The sequence below is a fragment of the Impatiens glandulifera genome, chromosome 8 (genome assembly GCF_907164915.1).
Source record: "Impatiens glandulifera chromosome 8, dImpGla2.1, whole genome shotgun sequence".
Taxonomy (NCBI): Eukaryota; Viridiplantae; Streptophyta; class Magnoliopsida; order Ericales; family Balsaminaceae; genus Impatiens; species Impatiens glandulifera.
Window position 1 is genome coordinate 16,711,013 of NC_061869.1, and position 20,094 is coordinate 16,731,106.

Genomic DNA, 20,094 nt, shown 5'->3' on the forward strand with positions numbered 1-20,094 from the left:
CAGTTGGTTTGCTGTTCACCATTATTATTTTTCTTATATTGACTTTGTAAGCATTCCTATCTCAGATTTTCTTATCATTTCTTAGGGTGTGTATTTCATATCATATTACATGAGATTTTCAATCATTTGTAATGAGTGATATTTTAAAAAATAAAAATAGTTTGTCTAATCATAACACGTGATTCTCATATGTTATGGTTAGAAGATATAATTTATATTATCATAACTTACATTTTTTTCTACTTTAAATCATCCATACAATTAAAATAAAATCATTTAAACACAACGAAAAAATTATAACATAAAAAATAGTTCAAAATAAAAGTGAAAAATTAAAAAATAAAATTAATTGGCTCAAAAACATAAAGAATAAGGATGATGCCCCAAACTAATAAACATGTTTTTCGTTTTTCGGATCTGATCTCTTACATCGTCGTGATATTTATTGACATTGTGAACGATTCTTAATGGTCTATTTTAGTTGTCAAATATTATTTGGTTTCTTTTTAACCAGAAAATTATAAGAACATAGATCCATATTGTAAGTCTCGCTTTTTTAGCAGACTCGATCGTTACTCTCAATAGTCACCAACGGTTTTGACATAACTCATTGAATTCTAGTCAAATAAAAAAAATCCAAATACTTGCAACAACGTGACAATATAAAAAACCGTCTTCACCTCTTTATAACACACAACTCACAATAATCATATCCTTCTCCACCTTACTCTAACAAAAAAAATGATATCTTTATATGAGTCTTAAGCTCACAAAATTTTCCCAACAAAGCTCAATCAGATGCACTTAATGAATAAACTCTAACAATGTCCCACAATGAAGTTATTTAGATCACGTTGTAACATAAAATCTCGAGAAGAAAGGGTTAACCCTTATTTCTATTCATGAATAAGTGTCTATCAAATGACATGTTTTTCTCTCTATTCAATATTTTTCTATATCTGTTATGAATCCACTAGACTAGCCAGGTGTAAAGAGTCGACTTAAGAGAACATAAGGTCACAGACTCGATTCCCACCAAGAAGCAATTTGAATTAACTCGAAGGATATGAATGTAGAATATGAAAGGTATAATATATGATGAAAATAATAAAACAGGTCCTATGAAGCTCGTCATAAAAAAACAAACAAATAGGATTTAAAGATTTTTTGTTTATCAAAAATTTCCTAAGAAAGACTGAACCAAGCATTCCAACAAGCTATTATCGAAAGCTCCCAGATTTTTAATACTAACTATATTAGAATGTGATGTGTTGTCTAAAGATCCATTTAAGTATAACTTGGAGTTTTAAATTTTCATAGCTTCATTTGATAGAAAATAACTACTGTAAATTTTAGTTTGGGGACTACATTGAATATCTTGAGTAAGTTAGGTGATCAAATTGAATAATTTGACTATGCCATTCTATAAATAGTTATAGGTTCATCAAACAAACAACACAATTTATAACACTTTCTAAAATTGGATATTGAAAATGGCAGAGAAACATTTACAGAAAATGGTGAGGCAAGTGGAGATCAAAAGTGATGGTGATGTTTTTCATGAAATATTGAAGTCTAGGCCTCACCATCTTTCCGATATGTCGCCTACTGTTGTTCAGAACGTGGAACTTCTCGAAGGTGAATTTGGAACCGTCGGCTCCATTGTCATGTTTAACTACAATCAAGGTACTAATTACTCGTCAAATTTTCTCCAACTTCTTAATTTGTTCAACATTTTCATTCTTTATTACAAATAAATTTACTAAATCTGATTTACAGATGGAAAAGAAAAAGTTGTAAAACATGAAATATTAGCAATCGATGAGGAGAAGAAATCGGTGTCCTACAAGGCCATTGAAGGTGATCTAAGGGAGCTATACAAGACTTTCATCATTACCATCCACGTGGACACTGATGGAGAGAACAACTTGGTGACATGGACATTTGATTATGAGAAGCTGAAAGAAGATGTAGAAGATCCAAACTCAGTCATGGATTTGCTTGTTGCCATGACTAAGGACATTGAGAACCATCATCTTAAATAATTATAACTATGTTTGTGCTGTTTATTTCTATATGCTCTAATGTTTTATATCATAATCCAATACTCTCTAATGTTTAATATCATAAATAAAAGAGTTTGGAGAATATAAACAATCATTAATTAAGAGTATTTTTATATGTTTTTACTTATAATGTAATCTTAATTTTATCAATTTTATTCGCAATCAGTAATATTTCTATCATTTTTCATTAAAAAATTATAGTACAATTTGATGATTCATATATCTATGAAGATTGTAAATTATGATAAAACATCGTACAAGTTTGGATTTAAATTGGTCATAAGTTTCAAAAAAATCAAATAATTCATAAAGAAAAAAATAATCAAGTTAAGAAATATATATGAATAAACAACTAGTTAAATAGATGAAAAACTTATAAAAAAAATTGTCCATTATGTATAGGAATTATGGGTAGAAGGTAATACTATGATTAAACAAACTATTTCATTTTAGCAAGTCTAATACTCATCACTAATATTCTATTAAAATTAATAGGAAAAAATCCTATTGAAAATGTTACGTAATATTGTGATAGCACTAATAAAAGATGCAGGTTACAAAATAAACACACTTTAAGATATCTTCATGTAATATTCAAGAAATGTCAAAGAAAAAAAAGAAGCAAAGTTTCTCCAACGCTTCACTTTCATATAGACTGATTAATCATTATTTAAGTTTGTGTATGCTCAAGAATTAAGTTTCATATATGATTATAAATTTATTAATTGTAAACAACTATTATAGAATATATACATATAGTTTAGATTGTGTAAATGTGTGTTTCTATGTAGTAAATTAGTAATAGTGAAAATAATATATTAATGTAGGTTATTCTTTTTTGTTTTTCTAAATAATGTAGCAATAAATAATGTTTTTGTCACTGCATTTGGAATGGAAATGAATTAGTTTGTGAGCAAATATTGAGATCTTTCAGATCCCACCATATCTTCTACTTCACATTAATAAAAATTACAATTTTTTTTCTCAGATTTTGAAGGGTGGTTATCATTACCAACTTTAGATTAGAGTTTAATTTTTTTTATTTTTTTAAGTAAGAATAGAATTTTAAAATTTTAATTATTTTAAGTAAAATAGTTGTCACGTGACCTATTTGAGTTTGTTTGTTAACCATAGAATTGAAATTGAAATTGGGGTACTCTAATTCAGATTCTTAGATTTGGTAAATAATTTAAGATTAAGAATTAATATTAGAATTAAAATAAAATTAGAATAAATATGATTTTATAATTCTCAATTATACTGTTTTTAGTTCGATATTGTAATTCCAATATTTACTTTTTTTATATTTATTTAAACAAAATATTTTTTTATTTTATCATTTACCGCTCGATTAACGTCTTCAACCGATAATTTTTTTTATTTAGAAAGTTAAAATATTAAATTTTTTAAATTATATATATATATAATTAAGTTTAACATTTTGAACCGAGGTATATTTTTGGAATTTAGAAAGTTAAATGTCGAACCGATATTTTATTTTTTTAATTTAAAAGTTAAAATGTCGTTATTATATTTCTAATCTAGAGAGTTAATACGCCGAACCGATATTTTTTTTTCTTAACGAGAATCGAACCCTAGACAAACTAGTAGCGCTACTCCTTCGACAGGCCATGTCGCTGCCACCCTGACTGGTTACGATGCTGTTTTTCCAATCGGGCTCACCTCAGCCACTACAGCATGTCACGACATCCCCACCCCGACTGCTCAAATCCCCGATAAGTCGTGGACCATGGGACGAAATGAAATTACAAATCTGGAGGGCATTAGAAAACAAATTCTCAAATTCCTCGCCCAGTTCCAAGGGCATGAACTTGTCATGACCAATGAAAGGAGCGAGCAAATCAGTTTCCAATTCAAAATCCGATTCAAGCAAGATTGGAACTCATTCGAAAAAACCGAATACGTGGAAATCGTTCTGTGGTCGGTTAATATCATGAGGAAGTTCTACAAGTGCCCCAAAACCTATGCCTACACTACAAAAATAAATGTAAACCAAACATGGAAAACCAATAAGGATTGGGAAAAAAATGGGACAGCTAATGGAGGCAAGCTCAATGTGGATCCTAGCCTAAAAATTAAAACGCTCGAACACCCGCTCCAAATCGAACTCCCCCTAGAAATTGAAGAGGAATGCACCAACGATTGGAAGCGAGTTGTCGTCGGTCACTTCATGGGCACCCACAAGGCCACATTCTGAGCAATCAAGGCCGCCCTTTTTTGACAATGGAGCGAAAAGAGACTTAAAAAAGTCAAAGTCAACGACTTTGGCTATTTTTTCCTCACTTTTGGCACGGAGACCGAAGTCCAAGCCATTGCAGACTTAGATTTCACCTTCATGTCCAGCTTATGTTTCAAGCTTGCCAAATGGAATGAAGAAATGGACATAATAAACAAACCGCCATAATCTGAACAAGTGTGGATGAGACTAAGAAACATTCCACCGCACCTTTGTAATGTCAAAGCACTTACCTACCTCACCAGACTCATTGGAAAGTCACTTAAGCTCGATCCCAATTTTGTCTTGTTTGAACGAGTCACATTTGCTCATGTTTGGATTGAGATCGATACAACGAGTACAAAACCGGAAAAATTTGAGTTAAGATACCGGAATGGAAACATGGCTGTCATTGAGGTCATGTACGACTAGCCGAAAAAGAGGACGGAGAAAAGAAAAAGAAACCCGTGGCCACCCCAAACAAGAGAATCTCAAGGTGGTTAAGAAATCCTATATCGAAATCCTCAAAGAAAATGAAAACCACAACGAACACGTGAATGAGAACCAAACTGATCCCGATCCCACCGAGCTTGAAACCGAGGCCCTTTTCCCACTAATTAGGTTCGAACAGCCCGACATCGACGTGGATGATAGAGAAAGCCAAAACATCTCAAAAACCATGAGCCCCGAAAGCAAAGAAAGCCACAATGTTGTTAAAGAAACCACCTTAAGGGAAACAACTCATACGCTCAACTCCAAACTCAAGCCCAAAAGAAAAAAAATGACAAGAGAAGCTAGGGAAGACGAAGAAGCCTAAACTCTATCCAGAAATATATCCCAAAAGACTTAAGGGTGACAAGAAATAAGGAAAGAAAGAACAAGGGCAAAGACAAAAGAGACAAGTCCGAGGAAGTTAACCTTATCGTCTTGTTTTAGTTGATTGATTGTTAGTTTCATTATTTTTAACTTTTGTACTATGATTTCATGTTCGTGTGCATTTCTTAAGCGAACTGTGGATTCCTTATGACTATCGTGTGTTGATTTTGAGCAAACTATTGTAAGCTCAATTTCAGCTCTTGTACTTCTTTTATCCTTTTTGGGTCTTTTTAATTAATGGTGTAAGCCATTTCTCAAAAAAAAAAATTATGACTTCTTGAGAAGTGCAACCACTACAAGATTTGATATTAAATTATTTTGAGTCGAGTAAGATGGAGAAGCTGTAATGGATATATCGGCTGAATTGCCAAAATTTATAGGGCGTCATCTATCAGGTATACGGAGATAATTTTCTTGCAAACTTAGTCAGTTTCTTTTATCTCTATTTCATGATGCAATTTATTTTATTTTTTAATTTCTAGAAGTAAATTAAAATTAACTCAAACTCTTTAATTCCAAATTCGTAAGGTTTAAAGACACTAACTCTGATACAACCGAGCAAATTGCTATTAAGTCGCAAAATTGACAGCAACCTACCAATGTTTTGGTAGTAACTAGTCAACCCTATGTTACACGAATGATTATAAACACTATTGTTGATTGAGATTTTTATTGTGCATATTGGTACCGTAACAACAATAACTTGATAGGATGTTTGATAAACATGTGATTACAGAACATTGTTAATAACTTCTATTACTGATGCACGTTCTTCAATTATACAACATGATGGATAAGTTGTTGAATCTATTACTAGATAAAAAAAAGGTTTTTCTATGCACCTTAAGTCATGTATATCACGAAAAGAGGACAATTACTTTTCTTTTTTCCTTTCAAGGTAACAGGAGAAGTTAGAAGATACTCTAGTAGAAAATTAAGAGTTTTTGCAGTCACATTATTATTTAAATGAGGTACGATTATGAAGATTTCTAGAAGAGAACTATTTCTATATTTTATGTTCAATGCAAAAAATTAGTATGAAACTCCTTTATTTAGAGTTTTCATATAAAGAAGAATTGCCAATGATTGTTATTTAAATTTTATAGGTACAAAGTTGGAACAAAAGTTGTCTATAAAATTTTCCATTTCCGAACATCAGTTGATTAAGGATCAGGGTTCCCAATGACAGCAAACATAATTTGATGCTTTACTTGGGTTCCCAATGACAGCAAACATAAATTTCATAATTTGATGCCAACATGAAATTTCTATTTATATAAATTTATTCTATTGATTTCTATCATATTTTTGTTAGATTAACTCCTTTAATGTTTGGATTAATGTTTACTTCACAAATATTTTTTAATTTTAACTAGAAGAAAAATATTTTACTTTTATACTATTTTTCTAGGAGATGTTAGAAATTTCACTTTTATTTTCGTTTAACATCAAATATAAATAATTATATTTCTAGAACAATTCAGACATTTCTGCTTTCTTGGAAGACAAACAATCCAGTTTAGAAATATCAAATATAAACAGTTATATTTTCGCATTCTTGGAGGGCGAGCAATCTTGTTTAGAAGATGTTTCTTCACGTTGGCCTGCTTAACTACACTTAATAGATAATGTATAATGATATCTCATGCTTAAATTTTTGGTTGGTATTTTTTCTGTTTAGGGTCCTTTCCAAGGACAAAAACAATGTGAAGAAATTTATTTTGTGCCATATAATCTACCCACAAATGATATGAAATTTTATCTTGTAAGAATAGTGTATTTTAACCATTTATTTTTTAGATGTTTATATATATTATATTGCGTTTGTTGTTTACTAGCTACAATTATAATGTCAAATGAATTACGCCTCCCTAAAAGAGTGTTTGGCCATGAATTGTTTACGCAGTTCTTTTCATTATTAATTCCTAAAATTTAATTACTGTTATTATTATTTTTTTAAGATTGGTTTCAATCATGATAGAATGACATTAAGATGGAGAAATCAATGCGCAATAAATTAAACCAAATGATTTGGTGAACAGATTTGGATAGGAGGTTATTCGGTACTTCTACATAAGAACAATTCATCAATAACGTCGGTATAACATCTCTAAAAACTCTTAGTATTTTAATATACAAATTTGTATTTTAATTTAGTTGCCTTTTAAATAATTAGAAAATTATTAAAAATTTGTAATATTTAATAAATGTTTTTTTTTTAACTATTATATAATTTTATTTGATAATATTTATGATTCTTTTGTGTTATTATTTAAATGTGACTAAGAAATGTTCTTCCTAATGTTATTTTTATTAATTATTTAATTCATAAAAATAAAATATAAAAATTTGTTAAAACAAAATAAACTTTTAACGTTTAAATTAATGTTACCGACGCTTAAATAAACGTTGCTATAACTACCGCCGACCCTGCTTTTAACCTTTTTAGGGCTGGTATAAGTTTTTTTAAGCGTCGTCGAAGGTCTTTTTTGTTGTAGTTATTCCACCTTAATTCATATTTGAATTTTGTGTGAATTTTATTTAGAATAAATTTCACTTTAATTCATATTTGAATTTAGTTTAAATTTTATTTGTATTAAATTTACCTTAATTTACATTTGAATATGGTGTTAATTAATGAAATTAGTTTAATTCCAAATGTTTATACCTATAAAATGTGTTTAGAAATAGCTATAAAGATTATTTGGGTGTGTATTCTACATAGTGAGAAAGACATAGAGAGTGCAGGAACAAAAAAGACCATTGCAATTAATAAATTAATAAGAGCAAAAGATTATTGAAAAACTTAATATATGACTATTTTGATATTCTTTATCCATATTCAAACTCGAACAGAGTACAAAGGAATACCTTCTTCCTCCCACAAACAAAATAATATAATGTCCATCGTTTTATTGTTAGTTTCTTTTATCGATTTTATCCTTTTAATCAACCAATAAATAATTAATATCCCTTGAATACCAACGAGCATTGATCCAAACGAAGACTATGTCAGCATAGAATTTTCAATACCGACGGTGTTGAACTAATACCGACAGCGTTTGGTTTAATCAGTGTTGACTACATAAATAACGACGGTATTTCATAATGTTTTTTCGACGATGTAATGTTACATCTTATAAATTTTATTCTCATTACTATTTCCATAACTTTCCTTTTAATTTTAAGATAGATTATAAATTTTTGATAAAAACCCACAATTAAATATCAGAGTATGAACACAAAATAATTCAAAAAGAAGAAAAAAGAATCCTAAGAAATAAGAAACAAATTGTAAACAACTTCATAATGCATTCATTCTCAATAATCATTGGGAACATGTCAAGGTAAACCTAAACTATGAGATTGTAGTCTCCTTGATTTTTTAACCTAAACTTCTTCTATTTTCATTAGGCTCCGTTTTGGTGTTCCCCAATCTTCACAACGATTTCTTAAACATTTTCTAACTGAATTATAACCCAAATTTATAACTAGACATTTCTACTCTTTAACAAATTTTCTTACCATGTTTGTCTTTATAGTAGATAATTGGCTCACAACATCCAAGAACTCTCAAGCTTTGCTCAAAACTTTGAATAATTCATTGGCGATCGGAATGCATGTAGAGACATGTTTACATAACCACATATTTCAAACATTATTTATTACCTTATAACTTTAGTTTGGAAAAATAATAGCCTTCATTATTTTCTCTATTACTACGTACATAGGAAACACACATTTGCAAAAACCAAACTGTTTTATAATAGTTTTTACAATTAATCCGTTTATATGGTTTATAAACATTTATAAAGCAAACTAACATATTAGGGTAGTTAAATGACAAGGGTTTTAAATAAGAAAATGTTTGAAGTCAAGGTGATGTATTATACGTCTAGTAATAAATTCAGATAAAAAATAAATAAATATTAAGTAAAAATGCATATAATATATAAAAGAGCATGCAGAAATTTAAACAATGATTATCAATATTTTATGGAAGTGAAACGGTGGAGAAGTTTATTCATAAATATAGGCGTTGACTTTGTGAACACGTGTGTGAAGTTGACTTTGTGAAGCATGTATGTATGAAGTTGACTTTGTAACATGCACCATGCATATATATATATAAGCGTTTGTAACAAGCAAATATGCAAATGCGTTTCTAATGTTTGGGTAGCGTGCATATAACATATTAAGTAACCCTTTGAATAGGCTTTTTAATTCTCTAATATTTTCAATATTTTGTTAGTGATAAGAATATATATATAGAGAGAGAGGTGAGGTGGCTTGAACAAATTTAGATCTAACTTAAATAAATAAAGATAAAATTTTGCATAGTTCATTGCAATGTCAATAGATTATATTAATTTTTTTTTTAAATAGAAGGTAGTATCATTAAAAAAAAATAATTATTAATTTTTTTGGGATGAGTTCCTATGTATACTTACTCAGATTCTCTTCATGTTCTTGATTTTAGGTTTAAAAATAGAAATCAATGGCGGCTCTATAAACGAATTAAAATGAACTTATGTGCCCTTCAACTCTTCATTGAAAATAATTTGGGATAAAACTTTTCTTAAACCCTTAACGACATATTCAACAAGCACTCAATTTTTTGGTCGACGAACGGGAAAAGAGCAGGAGGAAAACAAAATGGGATCACATTCCATTCAAAGTATGCAACCTTATTAGAGAATAAAAATTCAAAGATCAATTAAAAACACCAAGACAAAAAACAAATCTTAGATACAGATGCCCATCTCCTTCAATAGATTCAAAATTGGCCCTAACTAAATAAAAAACAATGTCATCAGAATTCGAAATACCCGATCCATGGGCTTAGAGTCACCTTTCGAGATAATGAACAAGAAAATCCTGGACAAAAAAATATTGAAAAACCAACATGCAATAAAGAAGCTCTTGAGAATGAACTGGAAAATCTTGGGTTTTGTGAAATTAAAAGATCAAGTGTAGAAGAAGACAATTTGGTCTTGAATAAGGTAGTGAGCCTTGGTTCTGAAGTAGGGTGAATTAAAATCGATAACAGACATGAATCAAGTAGTGAAGAAGTTCAAAGTCAGAAAAGACCTACTAAAGAAGAACAAGCTGAAAAGCGAAGACAGAGCAGAAAGATCCTAGATGCAGAAGCCACCGAATCTATAATGGGAGAAGATGAGATTTATGTGAGACAACCCCCACTCAATGTGAATAGTATTCCATGTAATCAAGTCGTAGCCATTGAGGATAGCGAGACAAGTGATGCTTACGATTTCTCTGATGAAGAGGTCCAGGACAGTCTAGAAAGTGGGGAACCCAACACTTATATCCATTCATGAATATAGTAACATGGAACATAAGGGAACTCAATGACCCTCTGAAATACAAAGAAATCAGGAGGATCATTGAGAACCAGAAGATCATTATTATGGGTATTTTTGAGACAAAAGTCAAAAGCCAGAACGTTGAGAAGGTTAGCAAGCTGTGTATTGATAGCAACTGAGAAATCATTCACAACTCAAATGACAAAACAGACAGAATCTGAGTTATCTGGGATAACAAAGTTGCTGAGGTCAGGACTCTCTTTTTGAATGATCAAGCAATCCTGGTGGAGGTTAAGGACAGAATCACAAAAATCTTGTTTAATCTTGCTATTGTCTATGCTAGCAACTCAAGCACTAATAGAAGACTCCTCTGGAATTGTCTTAGAAACTGGATCGGTAGTGATAAATATTGGGTTGTCCTTGGTGATTACAACGTAACCAGAAACGAATCTAATCGTATCCAGAATCTGAAATAACTCGGGATATGATTGACTTTAATGACTGTATCAGAGATATGAGTTGTATCGAGCCTACCAATTCTGGGAATTTCTTCACTTAGTCTTCTACGAGAGGGAATGAGCAAATTAGAAGAAGTAGAATTGATAGATGTCTGGTAAATGAGAACTGGATTAACCAATTTCCGAGAAGTCAACTTCATGTTCTGAATCCGGGTATATTTGATCACTTCCCGATTAAATTGTTCTAGGAAAAGGAAGAAAGGTTCAAAAGGCCTTATAAAATTTTCAATTTCTGGATGGAAAACGACAAATTCAAGGGTATTCTCAAAAGAGTATGGTCTACAGATGTCAGAGGATCCAACATGTACAAGGTTTCTGAGAAGCTTAAACTCTTGAAGAATCATCTCCAAAGCTTTGACAAGAAGAAGTTTAGCAATATCTCCAATAGAGTTCTGGCTTCTAGAGAAGAAATGGAAGAAGTTCAGAAAAGGTTATTAAGGGATGATAAAGATGAACAACTCAATGAAATAGGAAGGGATGCGTTTGAAAATTTCAGGAAGCTGAGTCTTCTTGAAGAGAATTTTTTTAGACAGAAATCAAGACAGAGTTGGCTCTTGTTGGGTGACAAAAACACAACTTTCTTCTACAGAAAATGCAAGGCTAGAAACATGAGAAACAATGTATACAGGCTGAAGAATGATGATGGTGAATAAGTTCAGGGTCAAAAGGGTGTACAAGATTTGACTATCGATTTCTATAAGCAGCTTATGGGCACAAGAAAGCAGCATCAAAGTCACCTGAATACCTTGTATCAGATTATTGATAGGAAGATTTCTGCAGAAGATAGTCCCGAGTTGATAAGGGTCGTCACAAGGATTGAGGTTAAAGAAGCTCTATTTAGTATTGATGGGAATAAAAGCCCGGGTCCTGGTGGGTTTAATGCACAGTTCTTCAAAGACAATTGGTCAGTTGTTGGTAAAGACGTTATTGATGAGGTTCTGAAGTTTTTCAAGAACAGGAAGATGTTAAAGCAATAGAATACAATGCTCCTAACCTTGATCCCAAAAACTGCGGTACCCGGGAAATACAAAATTTCAGACCAATTTCCTACTGCAATATAAATAAAATAATTTCAAAAATCATTTCTAAACGATTTTAAAATGTCATAGGAAAAATTATAAATCTTAACCAATCTGCATTCATCCTCAGTAGGACAATCTCTCATAATATTCTTCTCATGTAGAGCCTTTTAAAAGGCTACGGGAATAAGAAAATATCCCCGAGAATGACTTTTAAAATAGATATCAAGAAAGCTTTCGACTCTGTTAGATGGGAAGCCATTCGAGACTTTCTAGTTGTTTTTGCTTTGCCTGTGATTTTTATTGATTGGATTATGCAGTGCGTTTCATCATCCTGCTTTGTTGTTAGTGTCAATGGAGTCCACGGAGGCTATTTCAAGGGTGAAAACGGGGTAAGGCAAGGGGACCCCCTCTCTTCTTACCTTTTCGTAGTTATCATGGCAATCTTTGAGAGCATCTTCGCGATGTTCCGAAAGAATCGTCCATACATCTTTCACCCATTCTGTGAGGTAGAGGAGGTAACTCATTTATGCGTTGCTGACGATTTGTTCATTCTGGCGCACGCAGACATTGATTCTATTAAAACTATTAGGGCTGCACTAACGTTCTTTTCTGAGGTTACAGGTTTAACTATTAATGAAAGAAAAAGTGTGGCATTTTATGGAGGCATGAATGACGAAACGAAGCAGGACATCTTCAACATCATGGGCATCAAGGAAGACCGTTTTCTCGTAAGGTACTTAGGAATTCCGTTAACCGCGAAGCAGATCAAGATCTCACACTACAAGCCGTTAATTGAAAAGGTAAAAAACACGATATCTGGCTAGGCAGCGAAAAAACTTTCTTATGCAGGGAAGATCGGATTTATCAAAACCGTGGTCATGGGCATAGTTGGTTACTGGGCGCAGAAAATGGTAATTTTGAAAAAGGTAATGAAAGAGCTCGATACACTGATGAGGAACTTTATCTGGGGAAGTAGCGGAAGAGGAGGAAAAAAAGTCAAATGGACCCCTCTCTGCAAACCGAAGGACGAGGGAGACATCGACTTGAATAACTGTATCGAGTGGAACAAGGCTCTCACCTTCAAGCATCTGTAGGATTTAGAGCGCAATCAAGAGTCACTATGGATCAAATAGGTGCATACGAGGTTTATGAAATACGTAACCAGCATCTGGACCTGCAAAATTCATGAAGGTATGAGCTGGTCTCTAAAAAGATTCTTAAACTAAGAAGCAATATTGCAGATCTTTATGACATCCGGCTAGGAGACGGGAAAGGCACTCTATTCTGGCACGACCCTTGATTCGAAAACCAGCCTATCATCCACAAGGAGGAGTTTCAAAATACCCGCATCAGAAGGGACTGCACAAAAGCGAAAATCAGAGACGGGAATTGGGACTCACTCATGATAAGAAATCCAGAGGATACTTGATCATATAAGTAACATACAACTACACGACAGACCGGATATTCATGAATGGAAAGCTGAGGACAATGGGAAGTTGGTATCGAAGAAAATATGGGAGGTAACCCGGGAAAAAACACACAAAGTAGAATGGGCTCCTCTTGTATGGTCAACGAAGATTATTCCTAGACACCACAGTTCATCCTATGGATCGCCTTTTGGGAAAGACTCAACACTCGTGATCGTATCAGCAAGTATATGAGCATCCCGAACACGAAATGTCTTCTATGTAGAGGAAATGAAGAAACCATAGATAGCCTATTTGGGAACTGCTGTATTGCTTTAGGGTTTTAGGACAAATTCTATAAAATCTTGGAGCTGATTAGTTTCCCGAGCGAATGGAATAAAATCAAAGATGCAGCACTACTCAAAGTCAAAGGAAATAGATTTGCAACAAGCATGTTCAAGTGCGGCTGTGGAGCAGTGGTGTATAACATTTGGCAAGAACGAAATGTAAGGGTATATGACAGAACCCGCAAGAGCGTTGAAGAGTTATTGAAATATATTGTATCGGATTGCCGCGCCCTCGCGGGAACGTGGACAACAAATCCAAGCATGGAGGAGAACTGGAATATGTGTAGGAACTGGAATTTACCGTTTTTAAACTCACTAGAATTGAAAGCATTGTAATCAGATAATTCATTTACGTTTTTAGCTTTTAAGCTTTATTCAGAATGTTACGAATTCAAAATTATTCTAGACTTGTCTAAAATGATCTCTTAAGCTTGTGTTTTTTTTTTCATTTTTGAGAATTTTTAATGAAATAATGTTAAGTCGTTTTTCCAAAAAAAAAAAAGTAATAAAGAATTTTGGTCAACAACGTATCTAAATTCTTATATATAGCTCAATATCATAAATGCATGAAATGCTTTATTATCAAAAGGTCTCACATTCATTTTTATCCAGATAGTGTACAAGAAAACAACTATGGTTGAAAGTATTTTTTGTTAATTCAAATTTCCTTACCAAGCATCTATTCAACCGAATGATCGAATCGAGTATATATAACTCATTTAGTACGAGTTGCACAATAACGTCTCGCAGATTTGTAACACAAGGGAGACAAGTATATCAAAAAGGTCAACTGAAATATATTAAAAAGTTGGAGTTTTTAATTTCCAATGTAACCCAGTGGTAAAAGTCGGCTTAAGAAATAAAATAAGTCACGGGTTCGATTTCATCTGAAAGTACTTGAGTTTAAGCGGGGTACCATAACTGTAAGGTTGTCATGCTAGTTCTTCTTTCATTCCAAAAAAATAAATTGATTGAAATAACTGCTATAAATTTATGTTTGGGATTAAATTGAATATCTTAGTTAATTTAGGTATCAGATTGAATATTTTGACCATGTCATTCTATAAATAGTATAGATTTAATAGAGTTTCACCAAACAAATCAACACTCACTTTCTCAAATTGGATATTGAATATGGAAGAGGGACAATTACAGAAAATGGTGAGGCAAGTTGAGATTAAGAGTGATGGAGATGTTTTCCATGAAATATTTAAGTCAAGGCCTCACCATCTTTCCGAAATGTCGCCAGCTTGCGTTCAGAATTTTGAACATCTCGACGGTGAATGGGGAACTGTAGGCTCTATTGTCTTGCTTAACTACAATCATGGTACTAATTACTCATCATATATTCTCCAACTTCTTGGTTCTATCTTTTCATACTTGATTACAAATAAATTTACTAAATCTGATTTACAGATGGAAAAGATAAAGTTGTTAAACGTGAAACAATAGCAATAGATGAGGAGAAGAAATTGGTGGCCTTCAAGGTCATAGGAGGTGACCTAACAGAGCTATATAAGACTTTCATCGTTACCATCCAGGTGAACTCCCATGGAGAGAGCAACTTGGTAACATGGACACTTGAATATGAGAAACTCGAGGAAGATGTAGAGGATCCACACACACTCATGGATTTCTTCATTACCATGACCAAGGATATCGAGGACCATCAACTTAAATCAACTTAAATAAGTAAAACTAAGTTTGTAGTGTTCATTTTAATATTCTCTAATGTTTTATATCATAATCCAACACTCTATAATGTTTTGTACCATAAATAAAAAGAGTTTGGAATATTAAGAATAATATTTGTGTGTGTTTTTACCTATGTAATCTACATGTTATCAATTTTATTCTCATTATTATTTCAATCATTTATTGATTCATATTTTTATGAAAATTGTAAATTATACAATAAATTGAATTTAAATAAGTAATAAGTTTTAAACATCAAATATTCAAATTGTTGAAAACAATAAAAAATAATCCTCAGCAATAAGAAAAATATAGCTTCTACCTTTAATCTCGATAAGTCTAGAATATCAAAGGTGAAACCTTATTTTTCCATGTTTTTTTCGTTTGAATATGTTTTGATGGTCCTAAATCTTCACAACAGTTAATTTTTAAAATATTTTTTCTATTTTACTAGCTGACAAAGTTTTGGTTGTTTCTAGTGTCAAGTAGAAAGAATAGTTGAATTCTGATAATGAAGAAACTTAAATAATGAAAAATATAGAACAACTGTTCAAATTGTTTGCTCACAATATTGACTAATTCATATGCACCCCAAAGGAAAAGACAAATTAACATAACCTCATATTTCAAATAAATTTACCATGTAAAAAATGAAAATAGGCAATGTTTCTTTTTTATGATGTATTAGCGACGGCGCAACATCCGTCGCTATTGTTTCAGCAATGGTTATTGGGAAATAGCGACTGATAATAAACGTTGCTATTAAACAAGTTTATAATGTGATGCAATGGAAGAGTGGAGAAGTTGTTTTTAGTTGACATTGTAACATGCATAAGTCACACCGTTCCTTATCTTTTGTTAACGTGTATATGCTTTTATTTTAAAATAATTGGAATAAATTAAACTAATGTTTAATCAATTAAATTAAATAAAAATATTTTTTTATTATTTATAATACAAAACAATTATTATAATATTTTCAGTATAATTTAAAATTTAACAACTAAAAAAAATATTTCTAACATAAAATTCTTATAAACTTCAAAACCGGTAATAATATTCATATAAGAATTAGACCTATTAAGAAGAAAGTGTTTATATATTCATTTTAGATGGCATCAAAAAACTTTTATAACCTAAATATATATCACTACTATCTCATGTATATATTATATAATTAACTTTAAACTTAAATCAAAATAATGCTTTTGGGCACTATTTTACTTAATTTATTCTTATTATTATTATTATTATTATTATTATTGAGTTTACATTTTAATTGGTTTAAAAATAATTTTGAGGATAAAAGAAATTCCCAACGATTTCTTAAATGTCTAGATAAATATGAAAGATATGTTATGAACCTAACGATCATATACTCATTATAATCGAATTTGAAACAAAAAAAATATGACAAAATAATATTATAGTTATTTCAAACAAGAATTAACTAACACATGCACCATTATTTAGGCTAACGAGTTTAAGTTGGATATTTACTTGGGTTAGCTCAAATTAAGACGATAAAAAGTAAAAAAAAAAATTGGTGCACGAAACTTAATGTAGAGTCTTCAATGAACCTTGTAGATGTTGATTTTTCCTTTTAGTTGGAGAGACATAATATGTATGTATAGACTTTATTTAGGCCCACATAATATAATCCGTAGGTACATGAAGTTTTGGATTTTGTGGACGACAACAACATAGAGAAGAAAAAAAAACAGATTATGGGTTTGGGTAATAGTTGGAAAAGATATGCATTTGTTGGAGTTTGGACAATTTGATCGACCTCAAACTTTGTTAGTTTCTTCATTATTTATGGGGCTACGTTTTAAACAGTAAAAATATGTTTTATGAGGTTTCTAAGTCCGTCAAACAGAAAACTATAATTGCAAAATTGGTATGGTTAGTTGATATTGCTCTTTCTTATTCTTTATTGTTATTTGCCAAGATTGATGTGTGATCTTGATGTAATTGATTAGTGACTCTAGTTTGATTATAACTAGAGTAAACCCTTACTTGTAACATTGTTGATGATAGTGGATTATTAAGTGACATGTATTAGTCCTGTGGTTTTACTCTTGATTTGAAAAATGATTTTCCACGTTAAAATTTTTCTTGCATTGTTACCAAAATTTCATTATATTTTTCTCATTTTGGGGAGGGGGAAACGACTTAGCGTTATTTCATTAAAAATTCTTAAAACAGGAAAAAAACCACGAGTTTAAGAGATCATTCTAGATAGGCCTAGAATGATTTTGAAGTCGTAATATTCTGAATAAAAGCTAAAAAGCTAAAAATGAAATGAATTATCTAATTACAATATTTTCAATTCTAGTGAGTTCAAAAAACGGTAAATTCCAATTCCTGTAGATATTTCTGTTATGCTCCGTACTTGGAATTCTTCTCCATGTTCCCGCGAGGGCGCTGCAATCCGATACAATATCTTTCCATAACTTTTCAACGCTCCTGCAGGTTCTTCCATATACCCTTATATTCCGTTCTTGCAAAATGTTGTACACCACTGCTCCAAATCCGCACTTGAACATGCTTGTTGCAAATATATTTCTCTTGGCTTTGAGTAGTGCTGCTTCGTTGATTTCATTCTATTTGCTCGAGAAACTGATCAGCTTCAGGCTTTTATAGAATCTATCCTAAAGATCCGAAGCAATACAACAGCTCCCGTATAGGTGATCTATGGTTTCTTTATTTCCTCTACATAGAAGACAGCTCGCGTCCGAGATGTTCATATATTTGCTGATACAGTCTAAAAATTTATGCTCATATATGCATTTCCTCATATATTTTTCTCATTTTTATATTCAATTAATTAGGAAAATTTATGCTTTGATAAATACAGTTTCCCATCAAAGTGGTTTAAGAGTTTGGTTTTCTATTTGAATATAAGGATGAAGATTAACACATCTAAAATGGTGAGTTTAAATGACTCTAACTATAATATCTAAAAAACTAGAAGGGAAGATTTGATTTATGTGAAAAGTTTTCACATGCAAGTATTCTTTTCTCTTAGGTCTGTAGAAAAAAATGTGAATGATTGAATTTTTTTTCATAGACAAGTATGCGGTTATATTCATCAATGTGTTGATGACAATATTTTGAACCATGTGATCTCTATTTCTGATGCTCGTAGTCTTTGGACTAAAATTGAATAATTGTATAAAAAGACTAGTAATAATAAGTTATTTTTTATCAAACAATTGATGTCCTTAAGGTATCAAGTTGGTTCTTCGAGACTGACTACTTTAATACTTTTGTGGGAATTATTAATTAATTGAAAGCAATGAAACTCAATTTTAATGACGAGATACAAGGTTTATGTCTTCTTCGAACATTGCCTAACTCATGGGAGACTTTTAGAATAACTTTGTCCAAATCTGCTCCAGATGGTATTCTCTCAATGGATTTAATAAATAGTAGTGTGTTGAATGAAAAGATAAGACGAATGACATATCTTAAGATACTTTTAGAATGTTTTTTTAAATATAGGGTCTTAGTTATAGAATATGGATAGAAATAAATATCAAGATTTAAGTAATCGTAGCAAATCTTGTTGGGCTTCTCATAAGTGGGTAAATGTTGAGTGTCATCATTGTGGCCTGAAGGACTATATCAAGAAAAAACATGTTTTAAATTGAAAAAGGAGAATAAGAAGAAAAATCATAACACATCCACTACTTTCAAACACATAGAAGGTAAAGATCATGATGATGTTGATATTGTTGATGATTTTTCCTTTTGTTTGTTGTTACAATAATGCTGAGAATGTTAATTTGTCTTGTGATAAGATATATTAAATTGTGGATAGTGGTGCTTCTACTAACTTTACAATACAACGAGATTTTTTCTCAACAAATGAGGCTAATGATTTTGTACCATACGAGAAATACTTGTACAGCTAAAGTTGCCAGAATTTGTAATGTTTATTTTGAGATGACCAATGACACTACTCTTGTTCTAAAAGGGGTAATAGGTATTTTTGATATTCGCTTCGATCTTATATCGGTTGAAAGATTGGATCATGAAGGTTTTGTAATTCTCGGGTGGTGAAAGAAACCTTAAAATGGATCCATGGTTATTGCTAAAGGCAAGAGGCTTTTGAATTTGTATACAATCGTTTTAAAATATCTAAATATTACATCAACACATGTGAAATTGATTCTTCTTCTAAGTTATGGCACAAATGTGGTTCATATTAGTGAAAAAATCTTAGTTATGTTGGCTATGAAAAATGTGCTATGTGGGGTTTCAAATGTGTATTTGAAGAGATGTTCAAATTATTTGACTTGATAAAAAGACGAGTGTGATTTAGATCACCTAAATCGAAAATAAAATCAAAAGTACTATATTTCGTGCATTCTGATGTATGTGAGCCAATGAAGTCAAGATCATTTGGTGATGTGTACTATTTTGTAACATTCATTGATGACTATTCTCGAAAGGTTTGGGTCTATACATTGAAGACAAAAGATCAAGTGCTAGACACATACAAATTATTTCAAGTCTTAGTTGAGAGGGAAACTAAAAAAGGTGAAGTGTATTTAAACGGATAACGAGGGAGAGTACATTGGATTTAATGAGTA

General features: G+C 31.4%; 2 protein-coding genes across 2 annotated transcripts; both read left to right on the forward strand.

Annotated features, from left to right (window-relative positions):
- Positions 1-1,493: 1,493 nt before the first annotated feature.
- On the forward strand, positions 1,494-2,145 carry LOC124913101 (kirola-like). Its single transcript, XM_047453722.1, has 2 exons — positions 1,494-1,686; positions 1,780-2,145. Exons 1-2 carry the CDS (start codon positions 1,494-1,496, stop codon positions 2,043-2,045), a joined length of 459 nt encoding a protein of 152 aa, XP_047309678.1. The 3' UTR covers positions 2,046-2,145.
- Positions 2,146-14,911: 12,766 nt separating this feature from the next.
- LOC124911122 (kirola-like) lies at positions 14,912-15,511 on the forward strand. Its single transcript, XM_047451566.1, has 2 exons — positions 14,912-15,125; positions 15,215-15,511. Exons 1-2 carry the CDS (start codon positions 14,933-14,935, stop codon positions 15,484-15,486), a joined length of 465 nt encoding a protein of 154 aa, XP_047307522.1. The 5' UTR covers positions 14,912-14,932; the 3' UTR covers positions 15,487-15,511.
- Positions 15,512-20,094: the final 4,583 nt, after the last annotated feature.

Excerpts from the sequence above, each read along its gene's own strand:
- LOC124913101 (XM_047453722.1), top strand. The coding sequence starts at position 1,494 with ATGGCAGAGAAACATTTACAGAAAATGGTGAGGCAAGTGGAGATCAAA. Across the intron at positions 1,687-1,779 it reads CATGTTTAACTACAATCAAG|ATGGAAAAGAAAAAGTTGTA; the intron begins GTACTAATTACT and ends TCTGATTTACAG.
- LOC124911122 (XM_047451566.1), top strand. The coding sequence starts at position 14,933 with ATGGAAGAGGGACAATTACAGAAAATGGTGAGGCAAGTTGAGATTAAG. Across the intron at positions 15,126-15,214 it reads CTTGCTTAACTACAATCATG|ATGGAAAAGATAAAGTTGTT; the intron begins GTACTAATTACT and ends TCTGATTTACAG.